Below are 19251 nucleotides of genomic sequence, written 5' to 3'. Positions count from 1 at the left end.
TGGTAGTCTCCCTCTATATGTATAGGTTATAATGGTAGTCTCCCTCTATGAGGTTATAATGGTAGTCTCCCTCTATAGGTTATAATGGTAGTCTCCCTCTATATGTATAGGTTATAATGGTAGTCTCCCTCTATATGTATAGGTTATAATGGTAGTCTCCCTCTATATGTATAGGTTATAATGGTAGTCTCCCTCTATATGTATAGGTTATAATGGTAGTCTCCCTCTATAGGTTATAATGGTAGTCTCCCTCTATATGTATAGGTTATAATGGTAGTCTCCCTCTATATGTATAGGTTATAATGGTAGTCTCCCTCTATATGTATAGGTTATAATGGTAGTCTCCCTCTATATGTTTAGGTTATAATGGTAGTCTCCCTCTATATGTATAGGTTATAATGGTAGTCTCCCTCTATATGTATAGGTTATAATGGTAGTCTCCCTCTATATGTATAGGTTATAATGGTAGTCTCCCTCTATATGTATAGGTTATAATGGTAGTCTCCCTCTATATGTATAGGTTATAATGGTAGTCTCCCTCTATATGTATAGGTTATAATGGTAGTCTCCCTCTATATGTATAGGTTATAATGGTAGTCTCCCTCTATATGTATAGGTTATAATGGTAGTCTCCCTCTATAGGTTATAATGGTAGTCTCCCTCTATATGTATAGGTTATAATGGTAGTCTCCCTCTATATGTATAGGTTATAATGGTAGTCTCCCTCTATATGTATAGGTTATAATGGTAGTCTCCCTCTATATGTTTAGGTTATAATGGTAGTCTCCCTCTATATGTATAGGTTATAATGGTAGTCTCCCTCTATATGTATAGGTTATAATGGTAGTCTCCCTCTATATGTATAGGTTATAATGGTAGTCTCCCTCTATATGTATAGGTTATAATGGTAGTCTCCCTCTATATGTATAGGTTATAATGGTAGTCTCCCTCTATATGTATAGGTTATAATGGTAGTCTCCCTCTATATGTATAGGTTATAATGGTAGTCTCCCTCTATATGTATAGGTTATAATGGTAGTCTCCCTCTATAGGTTATAATGGTAGTCTCCCTCTATATGTATAGGTTATAATGGTAGTCTCCCTCTATATGTATAGGTTATAATGGTAGTCTCCCTCTATAGGTTATAATGGTAGTCTCCCTCTATATGTATAGGTTATAATGGTAGTCTCCCTCTATATGTATAGGTTATAATGGTAGTCTCCCTCTATATGTATAGGTTATAATGGTAGTCTCCCTCTATAGTATAGGTTATAATGGTAGTCTCCCTCTATATGTATAGGTTATAATGGTAGTCTCCCTCTATAGGTTATAATGGTAGTCTCCCTCTATATGTATAGGTTATAATGGTAGTCTCCCTCTATATGTATAGGTTATAATGGTAGTCTCCCTCTATATGTATAGGTTATAATGGTAGTCTCCCTCTATAGGTTATAATGGTAGTCTCCCTCTATAGGTTATAATGGTAGTCTCCCTCTATATGTATAGGTTATAATGGTAGTCTCCCTCTATATGTATAGGTTATAATGGTAGTCTCCCTCTATATGTATAGGTTATAATGGTAGTCTCCCTCTATATGTATAGGTTATAATGGTAGTCTCCCTCTATAGGTTATAATGGTAGTCTCCCTCTATATGTATAGGTTATAATGGTAGTCTCCCTCTATATGTATAGGTTATAATGGTAGTCTCCCTCTATAGGTTATAATGGTAGTCTCCCTCTATAGTTAGGTTATAATGGTAGTCTCCCTCTATATGTATAGGTTATAATGGTAGTCTCCCTCTATATGTATAGGTTATAATGGTAGTCTCCCTCTATATGTATAGGTTATAATGGTAGTCTCCCTCTATATGTATAGGTTATAATGGTAGTCTCCCTCTATATGTTAGGTTATAATGGTAGTCTCCCTCTATATGTATAGGTTATAATGGTAGTCTCCCTCTATATGTATAGGTTATAATGGTAGTCTCCCTCTATATGTATAGGTTATAATGGTAGTCTCCCTCTATAGGTTATAATGGTAGTCTCCCTCTATATGTATAGGTTATAATGGTAGTCTCCCTCTATATGTATAGGTTATAATGGTAGTCTCCCTCTATATGTATAGGTTATAATGGTAGTCTCCCTCTATATGTATAGGTTATAATGGTAGTCTCCCTCTATAGGTTATAATGGTAGTCTCCCTCTATATGTATAGGTTATAATGGTAGTCTCCCTCTATATGTATAGGTTATAATGGTAGTCTCCCTCTATATGTATAGGTTATAATGGTAGTCTCCCTCTATATGTTTAGGTTATAATGGTAGTCTCCCTCTATATGTATAGGTTATAATGGTAGTCTCCCTCTATATGTATAGGTTATAATGGTAGTCTCCCTCTATATGTATAGGTTATAATGGTAGTCTCCCTCTATATGTATAGGTTATAATGGTAGTCTCCCTCTATATGTATAGGTTATAATGGTAGTCTCCCTCTATATGTATAGGTTATAATGGTAGTCTCCCTCTATATGTATAGGTTATAATGGTAGTCTCCCTCTATAGGTTATAATGGTAGTCTCCCTCTATATGTATAGGTTATAATGGTAGTCTCCCTCTATATGTATAGGTTATAATGGTAGTCTCCCTCTATAGGTTATAATGGTAGTCTCCCTCTATATGTATAGGTTATAATGGTAGTCTCCCTCTATATGTATAGGTTATAATGGTAGTCTCCCTCTATAGGTTATAATGGTAGTCTCCCTCTATATGTATAGGTTATAATGGTAGTCTCCCTCTATATGTATAGGTTATAATGGTAGTCTCCCTCTATATGTATAGGTTATAATGGTAGTCTCCCTCTATAGGTTATAATGGTAGTCTCCCTCTATATGTATAGGTTATAATGGTAGTCTCCCTCTATATGTATAGGTTATAATGGTAGTCTCCCTCTATATGTATAGGTTATAATGGTAGTCTCCCTCGTATAGGTTATAATGGTAGTCTCCCTCTATATGTATAGGTTATAATGGTAGTCTCCCTCTATATGTATAGGTTATAATGGTAGTCTCCCTCTATATGGTTATAATGGTAGTCTCCCTCTATATGTATAGGTTATAATGGTAGTCTCCCTCTATATGTATAGGTTATAATGGTAGTCTCCCTCTATAGGTTATAATGGTAGTCTCCCTGGCTATATGTATCCAGGTTATAATGGTAGTCTCCCTCTATATGTATAGGTTATAATGGTAGTCTCCCTCTATAGGTTATAATGGTAGTCTCCCTCTATAGGTTATAATGGTAGTCTCCCTCTATATGTATAGGTTATAATGGTAGTCTCCCTCTATATGTATAGGTTATAATGGTAGTCTCCCTCTATATGTATAGGTTATAATGGTAGTCTCCCTCTATATGTATAGGTTATAATGGTAGTCTCCCTCTATAGGTTATAATGGTAGTCTCCCTCTATATGTATAGGTTATAATGGTAGTCTCCCTCTATATGTATAGGTTATAATGGTAGTCTCCCTCTATAGGTTATAATGGTAGTCTCCCTCTATATGTATAGGTTATAATGGTAGTCTCCCTCTATATGTATAGGTTATAATGGTAGTCTCCCTCTATATGTATAGGTTATAATGGTAGTCTCCCTCTATATGTATAGGTTATAATGGTAGTCTCCCTCTATATGTATAGGTTATAATGGTAGTCTCCCTCTATATGTATAGGTTATAATGGTAGTCTCCCTCTATATGTATAGGTTATAATGGTAGTCTCCCTCTATATGTATAGGTTATAATGGTAGTCTCCCTCTATATGTATAGGTTATAATGGTAGTCTCCCTCTATATGTATAGGTTATAATGGTAGTCTCCCTCTATATGTATAGGTTATAATGGTAGTCTCCCTCTATATGTATAGGTTATAATGGTAGTCTCCCTCTATAGGTTATAATGGTAGTCTCCCTCTATATGTATAGGTTATAATGGTAGTCTCCCTCTATATGTATAGGTTATAATGGTAGTCTCCCTCTATATGTATAGGTTATAATGGTAGTCTCCCTCTATATGTATAGGTTATAATGGTAGTCTCCCTCTATATGTTTAGGTTATAATGGTAGTCTCCCTCTATATGTATAGGTTATAATGGTAGTCTCCCTCTATATGTATAGGTTATAATGGTAGTCTCCCTCTATATGTATAGGTTATAATGGTAGTCTCCCTCTATATGTATAGGTTATAATGGTAGTCTCCCTCTATATGTATAGGTTATAATGGTAGTCTCCCTCTATATGTATAGGTTATAATGGTAGTCTCCCTCTATATGTATAGGTTATAATGGTAGTCTCCCTCTATAGGTTATAATGGTAGTCTCCCTCTATATGTATAGGTTATAATGGTAGTCTCCCTCTATATGTATAGGTTATAATGGTAGTCTCCCTCTATAGGTTATAATGGTAGTCTCCCTCTATATGTATAGGTTATAATGGTAGTCTCCCTCTATATGTATAGGTTATAATGGTAGTCTCCCTCTATATGTATAGGTTATAATGGTAGTCTCCCTCTATATGTATAGGTTATAATGGTAGTCTCCCTCTATATGTATAGGTTATAATGGTAGTCTCCCTCTATATGTATAGGTTATAATGGTAGTCTCCCTCTATATGTATAGGTTATAATGGTAGTCTCCCTCTATATGTATAGGTTATAATGGTAGTCTCCCTCTATAGGTTATAATGGTAGTCTCCCTCTATATGTATAGGTTATAATGGTAGTCTCCCTCTATATGTATAGGTTATAATGGTAGTCTCCCTCTATAGGTTATAATGGTAGTCTCCCTCTATATGTATAGGTTATAATGGTAGTCTCCCTCTATATGTATAGGTTATAATGGTAGTCTCCCTCTATATGTATAGGTTATAATGGTAGTCTCCCTCTATAGGTTATAATGGTAGTCTCCCTCTATATGTATAGGTTATAATGGTAGTCTCCCTCTATATGTATAGGTTATAATGGTAGTCTCCCTCTATATGTATAGGTTATAATGGTAGTCTCCCTCTATATGTATAGGTTATAATGGTAGTCTCCCTCTATAGGTTATAATGGTAGTCTCCCTCTATATGTATAGGTTATAATGGTAGTCTCCCTCTATATGTATAGGTTATAATGGTAGTCTCCCTCTATATGTATAGGTTATAATGGTAGTCTCCCTCTATATGTTTAGGTTATAATGGTAGTCTCCCTCTATATGTATAGGTTATAATGGTAGTCTCCCTCTATATGTATAGGTTATAATGGTAGTCTCCCTCTATATGTATAGGTTATAATGGTAGTCTCCCTCTATATGTTTAGGTTATAATGGTAGTCTCCCTCTATATGTATAGGTTATAATGGTAGTCTCCCTCTATATGTATAGGTTATAATGGTAGTCTCCCTCTATATGTATAGGTTATAATGGTAGTCTCCCTCTATAGGTTATAATGGTAGTCTCCCTCTATATGTATAGGTTATAATGGTAGTCTCCCTCTATATGTATAGGTTATAATGGTAGTCTCCCTCTATATGTTAGGTTATAATGGTAGTCTCCCTCTATATGTATAGGTTATAATGGTAGTCTCCCTCTATATGTATAGGTTATAATGGTAGTCTCCCTCTATATGTTAGGTTATAATGGTAGTCTCCCTCTATATGTATAGGTTATAATGGTAGTCTCCCTCTATATGTATAGGTTATAATGGTAGTCTCCCTCTATATGTATAGGTTATAATGGTAGTCTCCCTCTATAGGTTATAATGGTAGTCTCCCTCTATATGTATAGGTTATAATGGTAGTCTCCCTCTATATGTATAGGTTATAATGGTAGTCTCCCTCTATATGTATAGGTTATAATGGTAGTCTCCCTCTATATGTATAGGTTATAATGGTAGTCTCCCTCTATATGTATAGGTTATAATGGTAGTCTCCCTCTATATGTATAGGTTATAATGGTAGTCTCCCTCTATATGTATAGGTTATAATGGTAGTCTCCCTCTATATGTATAGGTTATAATGGTAGTCTCCCTCTATATGTATAGGTTATAATGGTAGTCTCCCTCTATAGGTTATAATGGTAGTCTCCCTCTATATGTATAGGTTATAATGGTAGTCTCCCTCTATATGTATAGGTTATAATGGTAGTCTCCCTCTATAGGTTATAATGGTAGTCTCCCTCTATATGTATAGGTTATAATGGTAGTCTCCCTCTATATGTATAGGTTATAATGGTAGTCTCCCTCTATATGTATAGGTTATAATGGTAGTCTCCCTCTATATGTATAGGTTATAATGGTAGTCTCCCTCTATATGTATAGGTTATAATGGTAGTCTCCCTCTATAGAGGTTATAATGGTAGTCTCCCTCTATATGTATAGGTTATAATGGTAGTCTCCCTCTATATGTATAGGTTATAATGGTAGTCTCCCTCTATAGGTTATAATGGTAGTCTCCCTCTATATGTATAGGTTATAATGGTAGTCTCCCTCTATATGTATAGGTTATAATGGTAGTCTCCCTCTATATGTATAGGTTATAATGGTAGTCTCCCTCTATATGTATAGGTTATAATGGTAGTCTCCCTCTATATGTATAGGTTATAATGGTAGTCTCCCTCTATATGTATAGGTTATAATGGTAGTCTCCCTCTATATGTATAGGTTATAATGGTAGTCTCCCTCTATATGTATAGGTTATAATGGTAGTCTCCCTCTATATGTATAGGTTATAATGGTAGTCTCCCTCTATATGTATAGGTTATAATGGTAGTCTCCCTCTATATGTATAGGTTATAATGGTAGTCTCCCTCTATATGTATAGGTTATAATGGTAGTCTCCCTCTATAGGTTATAATGGTAGTCTCCCTCTATATGTATAGGTTATAATGGTAGTCTCCCTCTATATGTATAGGTTATAATGGTAGTCTCCCTCTATATGTATAGGTTATAATGGTAGTCTCCCTCTATATGTATAGGTTATAATGGTAGTCTCCCTCTATATGTATAGGTTATAATGGTAGTCTCCCTCTATATGTATAGGTTATAATGGTAGTCTCCCTCTATATGTATAGGTTATAATGGTAGTCTCCCTCTATATGTTATAGGTTATAATGGTAGTCTCCCTCTATATGTATAGGTTATAATGGTAGTCTCCCTCTATATGTATAGGTTATAATGGTAGTCTCCCTCTATAGGTTATAATGGTAGTCTCCCTCTATATGTATAGGTTATAATGGTAGTCTCCCTCTATATGTATAGGTTATAATGGTAGTCTCCCTCTATAGGTTATAATGGTAGTCTCCCTCTATATGTATAGGTTATAATGGTAGTCTCCCTCTATATGTATAGGTTATAATGGTAGTCTCCCTCTATATGTATAGGTTATAATGGTAGTCTCCCTCTATATGTATAGGTTATAATGGTAGTCTCCCTCTATATGTATAGGTTATAATGGTAGTCTCCCTCTATATGTATAGGTTATAATGGTAGTCTCCCTCTATATGTATAGGTTATAATGGTAGTCTCCCTCTATATGTATAGGTTATAATGGTAGTCTCCCTCTATAGGTTATAATGGTAGTCTCCCTCTATATGTATAGGTTATAATGGTAGTCTCCCTCTATATGTATAGGTTATAATGGTAGTCTCCCTCTATAGGTTATAATGGTAGTCTCCCTCTATATGTATAGGTTATAATGGTAGTCTCCCTCTATATGTATAGGTTATAATGGTAGTCTCCCTCTATAGGTTATAATGGTAGTCTCCCTCTATATGTATAGGTTATAATGGTAGTCTCCCTCTATATGTATAGGTTATAATGGTAGTCTCCCTCTATATGTATAGGTTATAATGGTAGTCTCCCTCTATATGTTAGGTTATAATGGTAGTCTCCCTCTATATGTATAGGTTATAATGGTAGTCTCCCTCTATATGTATAGGTTATAATGGTAGTCTCCCTCTATATGTATAGGTTATAATGGTAGTCTCCCTCTATAAGGTTATAATGGTAGTCTCCCTCTATATGTATAGGTTATAATGGTAGTCTCCCTCTATATGTATAGGTTATAATGGTAGTCTCCCTCTATAGGTTATAATGGTAGTCTCCCTCTATATGTATAGGTTATAATGGTAGTCTCCCTCTATATGTATAGGTTATAATGGTAGTCTCCCTCTATAGGTTATAATGGTAGTCTCCCTCTATATGTATAGGTTATAATGGTAGTCTCCCTCTATATGTATAGGTTATAATGGTAGTCTCCCTCTATAGGTTATAATGGTAGTCTCCCTCTATAAGGTTATAATGGTAGTCTCCCTCTATATGTATAGGTTATAATGGTAGTCTCCCTCTATATGTATAGGTTATAATGGTAGTCTCCCTCTATATGTATAGGTTATAATGGTAGTCTCCCTCTATATGTATAGGTTATAATGGTAGTCTCCCTCTATAGTGTTATAATGGTAGTCTCCCTCTATATGTATAGGTTATAATGGTAGTCTCCCTCTATATGTATAGGTTATAATGGTAGTCTCCCTCTATAGGTTATAATGGTAGTCTCCCTCTATATGTATAGGTTATAATGGTAGTCTCCCTCTATATGTATAGGTTATAATGGTAGTCTCCCTCTATATGTATAGGTTATAATGGTAGTCTCCCTCTATATGTATAGGTTATAATGGTAGTCTCCCTCTATATGTATAGGTTATAATGGTAGTCTCCCTCTATATGTATAGGTTATAATGGTAGTCTCCCTCTATATGTATAGGTTATAATGGTAGTCTCCCTCTATATGTATAGGTTATAATGGTAGTCTCCCTCTATATGTATAGGTTATAATGGTAGTCTCCCTCTATATGTATAGGTTATAATGGTAGTCTCCCTCTATATGTATAGGTTATAATGGTAGTCTCCCTCTATATGTATAGGTTATAATGGTAGTCTCCCTCTATAGGTTATAATGGTAGTCTCCCTCTATATGTATAGGTTATAATGGTAGTCTCCCTCTATATGTATAGGTTATAATGGTAGTCTCCCTCTATATGTATAGGTTATAATGGTAGTCTCCCTCTATATGTTTAGGTTATAATGGTAGTCTCCCTCTATATGTTTAGGTTATAATGGTAGTCTCCCTCTATATGTATAGGTTATAATGGTAGTCTCCCTCTATATGTATAGGTTATAATGGTAGTCTCCCTCTATATGTTTAGGTTATAATGGTAGTCTCCCTCTATATGTATAGGTTATAATGGTAGTCTCCCTCTATATGTATAGGTTATAATGGTAGTCTCCCTCTATATGTATAGGTTATAATGGTAGTCTCCCTCTATATGTATAGGTTATAATGGTAGTCTCCCTCTATAGGTTATAATGGTAGTCTCCCTCTATATGTATAGGTTATAATGGTAGTCTCCCTCTATATGTATAGGTTATAATGGTAGTCTCCCTCTATAGGTTATAATGGTAGTCTCCCTCTATATGTATAGGTTATAATGGTAGTCTCCCTCTATATGTATAGGTTATAATGGTAGTCTCCCTCTATAGGTTATAATGGTAGTCTCCCTCTATATGTATAGGTTATAATGGTAGTCTCCCTCTATATGTATAGGTTATAATGGTAGTCTCCCTCTATATGTATAGGTTATAATGGTAGTCTCCCTCTATATGTTTAGGTTATAATGGTAGTCTCCCTCTATATGTTTAGGTTATAATGGTAGTCTCCCTCTATATGTATAGGTTATAATGGTAGTCTCCCTCTATATGTATAGGTTATAATGGTAGTCTCCCTGTATAAGTTATAATGGTAGTCTCCCTCTATATGTATAGGTTATAATGGTAGTCTCCCTCTATATGTATAGGTTATAATGGTAGTCTCCCTCTATATGGTTATAATGGTAGTCTCCCTCTATATGTATAGGTTATAATGGTAGTCTCCCTCTATATGTATAGGTTATAATGGTAGTCTCCCTCTATATGTATAGGTTATAATGGTAGTCTCCCTCTATAGGTTATAATGGTAGTCTCCCTCTATATGTATAGGTTATAATGGTAGTCTCCCTCTATATGTATAGGTTATAATGGTAGTCTCCCTCTATATGTATAGGTTATAATGGTAGTCTCCCTCTATAGGTTATAATGGTAGTCTCCCTCTATATGTATAGGTTATAATGGTAGTCTCCCTCTATATGTATAGGTTATAATGGTAGTCTCCCTCTATATGTATAGGTTATAATGGTAGTCTCCCTCTATAGGTTATAATGGTAGTCTCCCTCTATAGGTTATAATGGTAGTCTCCCTCTATATGTATAGGTTATAATGGTAGTCTCCCTCTATATGTATAGGTTATAATGGTAGTCTCCCTCTATATGTATAGGTTATAATGGTAGTCTCCCTCTATATGTATAGGTTATAATGGTAGTCTCCCTCTATAGGTTATAATGGTAGTCTCCCTCTATATGTTCAGTTATAATGGTAGTCTCCCTCTATATGTATAGGTTATAATGGTAGTCTCCCTCTATAGGTTATAATGGTAGTCTCCCTCTATAGGTTATAATGGTAGTCTCCCTCTATATGTATAGGTTATAATGGTAGTCTCCCTCTATATGTATAGGTTATAATGGTAGTCTCCCTCTATATGTATAGGTTATAATGGTAGTCTCCCTCTATATGTATAGGTTATAATGGTAGTCTCCCTCTATAGGTTATAATGGTAGTCTCCCTCTATATGTATAGGTTATAATGGTAGTCTCCCTCTATATGTATAGGTTATAATGGTAGTCTCCCTCTATATGTATAGGTTATAATGGTAGTCTCCCTCTATATGTTTAGGTTATAATGGTAGTCTCCCTCTATATGTATAGGTTATAATGGTAGTCTCCCTCTATATGTATAGGTTATAATGGTAGTCTCCCTCTATATGTATAGGTTATAATGGTAGTCTCCCTCTATATGTATAGGTTATAATGGTAGTCTCCCTCTATATGTATAGGTTATAATGGTAGTCTCCCTCTATATGTATAGGTTATAATGGTAGTCTCCCTCTATATGTATAGGTTATAATGGTAGTCTCCCTCTATATGTATAGGTTATAATGGTAGTCTCCCTCTATATGTATAGGTTATAATGGTAGTCTCCCTCTATATGTATAGGTTATAATGGTAGTCTCCCTCTATAGGTTATAATGGTAGTCTCCCTCTATATGTATAGGTTATAATGGTAGTCTCCCTCTATATGTATAGGTTATAATGGTAGTCTCCCTCTATATGTATAGGTTATAATGGTAGTCTCCCTCTATATGTATAGGTTATAATGGTAGTCTCCCTCTATATGTATAGGTTATAATGGTAGTCTCCCTCTATATGTATAGGTTATAATGGTAGTCTCCCTCTATATGTATAGGTTATAATGGTAGTCTCCCTCTATATGTATAGGTTATAATGGTAGTCTCCCTCTATATGTATAGGTTATAATGGTAGTCTCCCTCTATATGTATAGGTTATAATGGTAGTCTCCCTCTATAGGTTATAATGGTAGTCTCCCTCTATATGTATAGGTTATAATGGTAGTCTCCCTCTATATGTATAGGTTATAATGGTAGTCTCCCTCTATAGGTTATAATGGTAGTCTCCCTCTATATGTATAGGTTATAATGGTAGTCTCCCTCTATATGTATAGGTTATAATGGTAGTCTCCCTCTATAGGTTATAATGGTAGTCTCCCTCTATATGTATAGGTTATAATGGTAGTCTCCCTCTATATGTATAGGTTATAATGGTAGTCTCCCTCTATATGTATAGGTTATAATGGTAGTCTCCCTCTATAGGTTATAATGGTAGTCTCCCTCTATATGTATAGGTTATAATGGTAGTCTCCCTCTATATGTATAGGTTATAATGGTAGTCTCCCTCTATATGTATAGGTTATAATGGTAGTCTCCCTCTATAGGTTATAATGGTAGTCTCCCTCTATATGTATAGGTTATAATGGTAGTCTCCCTCTATATGTATAGGTTATAATGGTAGTCTCCCTCTATATGTATAGGTTATAATGGTAGTCTCCCTCTATAGAGTTATAATGGTAGTCTCCCTCTATATGTATAGGTTATAATGGTAGTCTCCCTCTATATGTATAGGTTATAATGGTAGTCTCCCTCTATAGGTTATAATGGTAGTCTCCCTCTATATGTATAGGTTATAATGGTAGTCTCCCTCTATATGTATAGGTTATAATGGTAGTCTCCCTCTATATGTATAGGTTATAATGGTAGTCTCCCTCTATAGGTTATAATGATAGTCTCCCTCTATAGGTTATAATGGTAGTCTCCCTCTATATGTATAGGTTATAATGGTAGTCTCCCTCTATAGGTTATAATGGTAGTCTCCCTCTATAGGTTATAATGGTAGTCTCCCTCTATATGTATAGTTTATAATGGTAGTCTCCCTCTATATGTATAGGTTATAATGGTAGTCTCCCTCTATATGTATAGGTTATAATGGTAGTCTCCCTCTATAGGTTATAATGGTAGTCTCCCTCTATATGTATAGGTTATAATGGTAGTCTCCCTCTATATGTATAGGTTATAATGGTAGTCTCCCTCTATATGTATAGGTTATAATGGTAGTCTCCCTCTATATGTATAGGTTATAATGGTAGTCTCCCTCTATAGGTTATAATGGTAGTCTCCCTCTATATGTATAGGTTATAATGGTAGTCTCCCTCTATAGGTTATAATGGTAGTCTCCCTCTATATGTATAGGTTATAATGGTAGTCTCCCTCTATATGTATAGGTTATAATGGTAGTCTCCCTCTATATGTTTAGGTTATAATGGTAGTCTCCCTCTATATGTATAGGTTATAATGGTAGTCTCCCTCTATATGTATAGGTTATAATGGTAGTCTCCCTCTATATGTATAGGTTATAATGGTAGTCTCCCTCTATATGTATAGGTTATAATGGTAGTCTCCCTCTATATGTATAGGTTATAATGGTAGTCTCCCTCTATATGTATAGGTTATAATGGTAGTCTCCCTCTATATGTATAGGTTATAATGGTAGTCTCCCTCTATAGGTTATAATGGTAGTCTCCCTCTATATGTATAGGTTATAATGGTAGTCTCCCTCTATATGTATAGGTTATAATGGTAGTCTCCCTCTATAGGTTATAATGGTAGTCTCCCTCTATATGTATAGGTTATAATGGTAGTCTCCCTCTATATGTATAGGTTATAATGGTAGTCTCCCTCTATATGTATAGGTTATAATGGTAGTCTCCCTCTATAGGTTATAATGGTAGTCTCCCTCTATATGTATAGGTTATAATGGTAGTCTCCCTCTATAGGTTATAATGGTAGTCTCCCTCTATATGTATAGGTTATAATGGTAGTCTCCCTCTATATGTATAGGTTATAATGGTAGTCTCCCTCTATATGTATAGGTTATAATGGTAGTCTCCCTCTATATGTATAGGTTATAATGGTAGTCTCCCTCTATAGGTTATAATGGTAGTCTCCCTCTATATGTATAGGTTATAATGGTAGTCTCCCTCTATATGTATAGGTTATAATGGTAGTCTCCCTCTATATGTATAGGTTATAATGGTAGTCTCCCTCTATATGTATAGGTTATAATGGTAGTCTCCCTCTATATGTATAGGTTATAATGGTAGTCTCCCTCTATAGGTTATAATGGTAGTCTCCCTCTATAGGTTATAATGGTAGTCTCCCTCTATATGTATAGGTTATAATGGTAGTCTCTCTCTATATGTATAGGTTATAATGGTAGTCTCCCTCTATAGGTTATAATGGTAGTCTCCCTCTATATGTATAGGTTATAATGGTAGTCTCCCTCTATATGTATAGGTTATAATGGTAGTCTCCCTCTATATGTATAGGTTATAATGGTAGTCTCCCTCTATATGTATAGGTTATAATGGTAGTCTCCCTCTATAGGTTATAATGGTAGTCTCCCTCTATAGGTATAGGTTATAATGGTAGTCTCCCTCTATATGTTATAATGGTAGTCTCCCTCTATAGGTTATAATGGTAGTCTCCCTCTATATGTATAGGTTATAATGGTAGTCTCCCTCTATAGGTTATAATGGTAGTCTCCCTCTATATGTATAGGTTATAATGGTAGTCTCCCTCTATATGTATAGGTTATAATGGTAGTCTCCCTCTATATGTATAGGTTATAATGGTAGTCTCCCTCTATAGGTTATAATGGTAGTCTCCCTCTATATGTATAGGTTATAATGGTAGTCTCCCTCTATAGGTTATAATGGGAGTCTCCCTCTATAGGTTATAATGGTAGTCTCCCTCTATATGTATAGGTTATAATGGTAGTCTCCCTCTATAGGTTATAATGGTAGTCTCCCTCTATATGTATAGGTTATAATGGTAGTCTCCCTCTATAGGTTATAATGGTAGTCTCCCTCTATAGGTTATAATGGTAGTCTCCCTCTATATGTATAGGTTATAATGGTAGTCTCCCTCTATAGGTTATAATGGTAGTCTCCCTCTATATGTATATGTTATAATGGTAGTCTCCCTCTATAGGTTATAATGGTAGTCTCCCTCTATATGTATAGGTTATAATGGTAGTCTCCCTCTATATGTATAGGTTATAATGGTAGTCTCCCTCTATATGTTTAGGTTATAATGGTAGTCTCCCTCTATAGGTTATAATGGTAGTCTCCCTCTATATGTATAGGTTATAATGGTAGTCTCCCTCTATATGTATAGGTTATAATGGTAGTCTCCCTCTATATGTATAGGTTATAATGGTAGTCTCCCTCTATAGGTTATAATGGTAGTCTCCCTCTATATGTATATGTTATAATGGTAGTCTCCCTCTATATGTATAGGTTATAATGGTAGTCTCCCTCTATATGTATAGGTTATAATGGTAGTCTCCCTCTATATGTTTAGGTTATAATGGTAGTCTCCCTCTATATGTTTAGGTTATAATGGTAGTCTCCCTCTATAGGTTATAATGGTAGTCTCCCTCTATATGTATAGGTTATAATGGTAGTCTCCCTCTATATGTATAGGTTATAATGGTAGTCTCCCTCTATATGTATAGGTTATAATGGTAGTCTCCCTCTATAGGTTATAATGGTAGTCTCCCTCTATATGTATATGTTATAATGGTAGTCTCCCTCTATATGTATAGGTTATAATGGTAGTCTCCCTCTATATGTATAGGTTATAATGGTAGTCTCCCTCTATATGTTTAGGTTATAATGGTAGTCTCCCTCTATATGTTTAGGTTATAATGGTAGTCTCCCTCTATAGGTTATAATGGTAGTCTCCCTCTATATGTATATGTTATAATGGTAGAGCGGCCCTGGTCCTATATATTCCATTCCTGATATAGCAATTCTGTCTCAGCACTTCACAGTGGACAGTTTAGATGCTGCTAATAATGGAAATGTAATCATAGTCATGAGTTTAGCACTGGCTTCCCCACCGACCGTTTACATATTCTCAAAAACATGTTGTTCAGTTCTCAAGTTCTGTGATGTAGAAGAAGTTCCTTTGTTCTACTGTGAAACTCTCTCTCTCACACACTGCCTGGCTAGGGGGGGAGAGAGTCTCCTCCAGGAATTTATGACCTGAGATAACAGAACCTGGGTGTAGGAGAGGAGGGAGGGGGAATCCAAAGAGGGCCACGTCATTAAATCAATCAACTCAAATATTTGTACTATACATTTTTCTCTCTTCAAGCAGTTCTTTGATAATTTGTAATTTATAATAATGATACATTAATTTATGAATAGATATGGAAGGATTCAGGACACTGATATATCTGAATATGTTTAAAAATATATATATACTGCCACTATCTTCACCACCAAAGAATAGCAGTGTGATTTGAATATTATTTGACTCTTTGCAGGCTGTCAGGCTGTCTAGTCAGAGAGGAAGGCTGTGCTTCTCTGGTCTCAGCTCTGAGGTCAAACCCCTCACACCTGAGAGAGCTGGACCTGAGCTACAATCACCCAGGAGACTCAGGAGTCAGACTGCTCTCTGCTGGACTGGAGGATCCACACTGCAGACTGGAGAAACTCAAGTATGTAGAGGGTTTATGTCAATGTTCATATCAGACATGTTTGACTTATCAGGCTGGTTAAGACAAACATTCTTACCATCACTTGGACAAAGTTATATGCTGACTGTGTGTGTGTCCTGTGTGTGTCCAGTGTGTGTGTGTGTGTGTGTGTGTGTGTGTGTGTGTGTTCAGGTGTATCCCTCAATGACTGTCTGTTCTTCTGCTTACCGCTACAGTGTGGAACATGGTGGAGAGTACACAATGAAACCTGGGCTTAGAAAATGTGAGTGTTGACTGCTGTGAAGAATATGACTAAGAATAAGTCTTAATTCAAGTTAAGTCAAAGTCAAAGATCACCATCATTACTTACTTGGTCATATTAAATATCAGCTGTAGTTCTACAGAAGCAGAAATCAGGGACATCAATGTTTACTTTGACAATGTGTGTGTGTGTGTGTGTGTGTTGCGTGTTCGAGTTACATAAGAAATGTGTGTTTGTGTTCATGATGCAGGAGGGTGTGTGTATGTGTGTTCAGTGTGGGTGTTTAGTGTGTGTCCAGTGTGTGTTCATGCATGCATACAGGTGTGTGTGTGTTACATTAGAAATGTGTTTTTGTTTTCGTGATGCATACAGGTGTGTGTGTGTGTGTGTGTAATTTGTGGGGATAAGTGTGTTTTATATTACCATACAGTATAACATATGATCATTCAACAAGTCTCAAGTTACCTAAACTTCTCCTTTTGATACCTAGAAACATCTACATTAAATGAATTAGTGAAAAGTGAGTTAACATTCTAATGTGAATGATGATGATTTCTAATATTGTGTCTGGTTTCATCCATCAGATGTCTGTGATCTCACACTGGACCCAAACACAGTAGACAGTCTCCTCTCTCTGTCTGAGGAGAACAGAAAGGTGACATGTAGGAGAGAGAAGCAGCCGTATCCTGATCACCCAGAGAGATTTGAGGGCTGTGGACAGGTGCTGTGTAGAGAGGGTCTGACTGGGCGCTGTTACTGGGAGGTAGAGTGGAGTGGGAGAGGGGCTGTTATAGGAGTGACATATAAAGGAATCAACAGGAGAGGAAGGGTTAATGACTGTTATCTTGGATACAATGTCAAGTCCTGGAGTCTGGTCTGCACTGACAACCGTTACTATGCCAGGCACAATAATAATCACACTAACATAGACGTCCCCCCCTCCAGCTCCCACAGAGTAGGAGTGTATCTGGATTGGCCAGCCGGTCCTCTGTCCTTCTATAGAGCCTCCTCTGACTCACTGACCCACCTGTACACATTCACCTCCACATTCACTGAGCCCCTCTATCCAGGGTTTAGGGTTTATGATGTTTACTCCTCAGTGTCCCTGAAATAATAACCTGACACACAAACACTGGACACACACACACACACACTGGACACACACACACAGGACAAACACACTGACACACACACTGGACACACACACTGGACACACACACTGGACACACACACACGTACACACACACACGTACACAAACACACTGGACACACACACACTGGACACACACACACAGGACAAACACACTGACACACACGCTGGACACACACACACACACACTGGACACACACACACAGGACAAACACACTGACACACACACTGGATACACACACACTGGACACATATACACTGGAAACACACACATATGCGTCTTCCTATAATTGTGAGGACCTTGACACAGGACCTTCAAATGAGGACCATAATGTCTGATTGGGAACAAACAGACACCTCTTTCCAGCACCAAGTGGTCCCACAAACACAGATTTCACTTCAAAACCTGAAAAACTGAAAAACTCCACTGAAGGTTGGTGGGACCTTAATTTGGGAGGACAGGCTTGTAATGGCTGGAGGGGAATAAGTGGAATGGTATCAAACACGTGGTTTCCATGTGTTCCATTTCATTCACTCTGTTCCAGACATTATTATGAGCCGTCCTCCCCTCAGCAGCCTCCTCTGGTATGTACTGTCCTATATGTGAGAGAGCTCCAACAAGGAATTACAATGTATGTATTACTTTTAATACCTGCAAATGGCAAATAAACTACTTGAACTCCTTATGAATGTCTGCAGCCGACTAGGCTGTTGGCGTCTGACAAGAGGTGAAAATATTACAGGAATATTCTGCAAATGTTGATGAAGACGTCACTCAATCCACCCAAAACAACATGCAGTCTTTCCACAAGACTCCCATGAAGTTATAGTGTGACGTTATGAGTTGACGTTAAAGTAATATTCTCAGAACATACTGCACTTGTTTTATACTGTTTTAGATGGATCCTCTGTTTATCATCTTGTTTTATACTGTTTTAGATGGATCCTCTGTTTATCATCTTGTTTTATACTGTTTTAGATGGATCCTCTGTTTATCATCTTGTTTTATACTGTTTTAGATGGATCCTCTGTTTATCATCTTGTTTTATACTGTTTTAGATGGATCCTCTGTTTATCATCTTGTTTTATACTGTTTTAGATGGATCCTCTGTTTATCATCTTGTTTTATACTGTTTTAGATGGATCCTCTGTTTATCATCTTGTTTTATACTGTTTTAGATGGATCCTCTGTTTATCATCTTGTTTTATACTGTTTTAGATGGATCCTCTGTTTATCATCTTGTTTTATACTGTTTTAGATGGATCCTCTGTTTATCATCTTGTTTTATACTGTTTTAGATGGATCCTCTGTTTATCATCTTGTTTTATACTGTTTTAGATGGATCCTCTGTTTATCATCTTGTTTATACTGTTTTAGATGTGTCCTCTGTTTATCATCTTGTTTTATACTGTTTTAGATGGATCCTCTGTTTATCATCTTGTTTTATACTGTTTTAGATGGATCCTCTGTTTATCATCTTGTTTTATACTGTTTTATATGGATCCTCTGTTTATCCTCTTGTTTTATACTGTTTTAGATGGATCCTCTGTTTATCATCTTGTTTTATACTGTTTTAGATGGATCCTCTGTTTATCATCTTGTTTTATTCTGTTTTAGATGGATCCTCTGTTTATCATCTTGTTTTAGATGGATCCTCTGTTTATCATCTTGTTTTATACTGTTTTAGATGGATCCTCTGTTTATTATCTTGTGTTATACTGTTTTAGATGGATCCTCTGTTTATCATCTTGTTTTATACTGTTTTAGAT

At 36.1% G+C, this 19251-nt stretch overlaps 1 protein-coding gene across 2 annotated transcripts in view; it reads left to right on the top strand.

The window, feature by feature from the left end:
- LOC129833881 (NLR family CARD domain-containing protein 3-like) overlaps positions 1–18454 on the top strand; it is a 67588-nt gene extending 49134 nt beyond the window's left edge. Inside the window, exons 8-10 of one of the 2 annotated variants that reach the window (XM_055898727.1) lie at positions 15917–16090; positions 16306–16352; positions 16916–18454. In XM_055898727.1, coding sequence (XP_055754702.1) covers positions 15917–16090; positions 16306–16352; positions 16916–17445 — 751 coding nt within the window. In that variant the 3' untranslated portion in view covers positions 17446–18454. Of the gene's footprint in view, positions 1–15916; positions 16091–16305; positions 16416–16915 lie in introns of those variants that run through there. The other variant, XM_055898726.1, reaches the window with a different exon arrangement.
- The last annotated feature ends 797 nt before the right edge of the window (positions 18455–19251 follow it).

This window comes from Salvelinus fontinalis, chromosome 34 (genome assembly GCF_029448725.1).
Source record: "Salvelinus fontinalis isolate EN_2023a chromosome 34, ASM2944872v1, whole genome shotgun sequence".
Classification (NCBI taxonomy): Eukaryota; Metazoa; Chordata; class Actinopteri; order Salmoniformes; family Salmonidae; genus Salvelinus; species Salvelinus fontinalis.
Note: the sequence above shows the minus strand (reverse complement) of the source record. Positions and strands in the feature narration are given on the sequence as shown.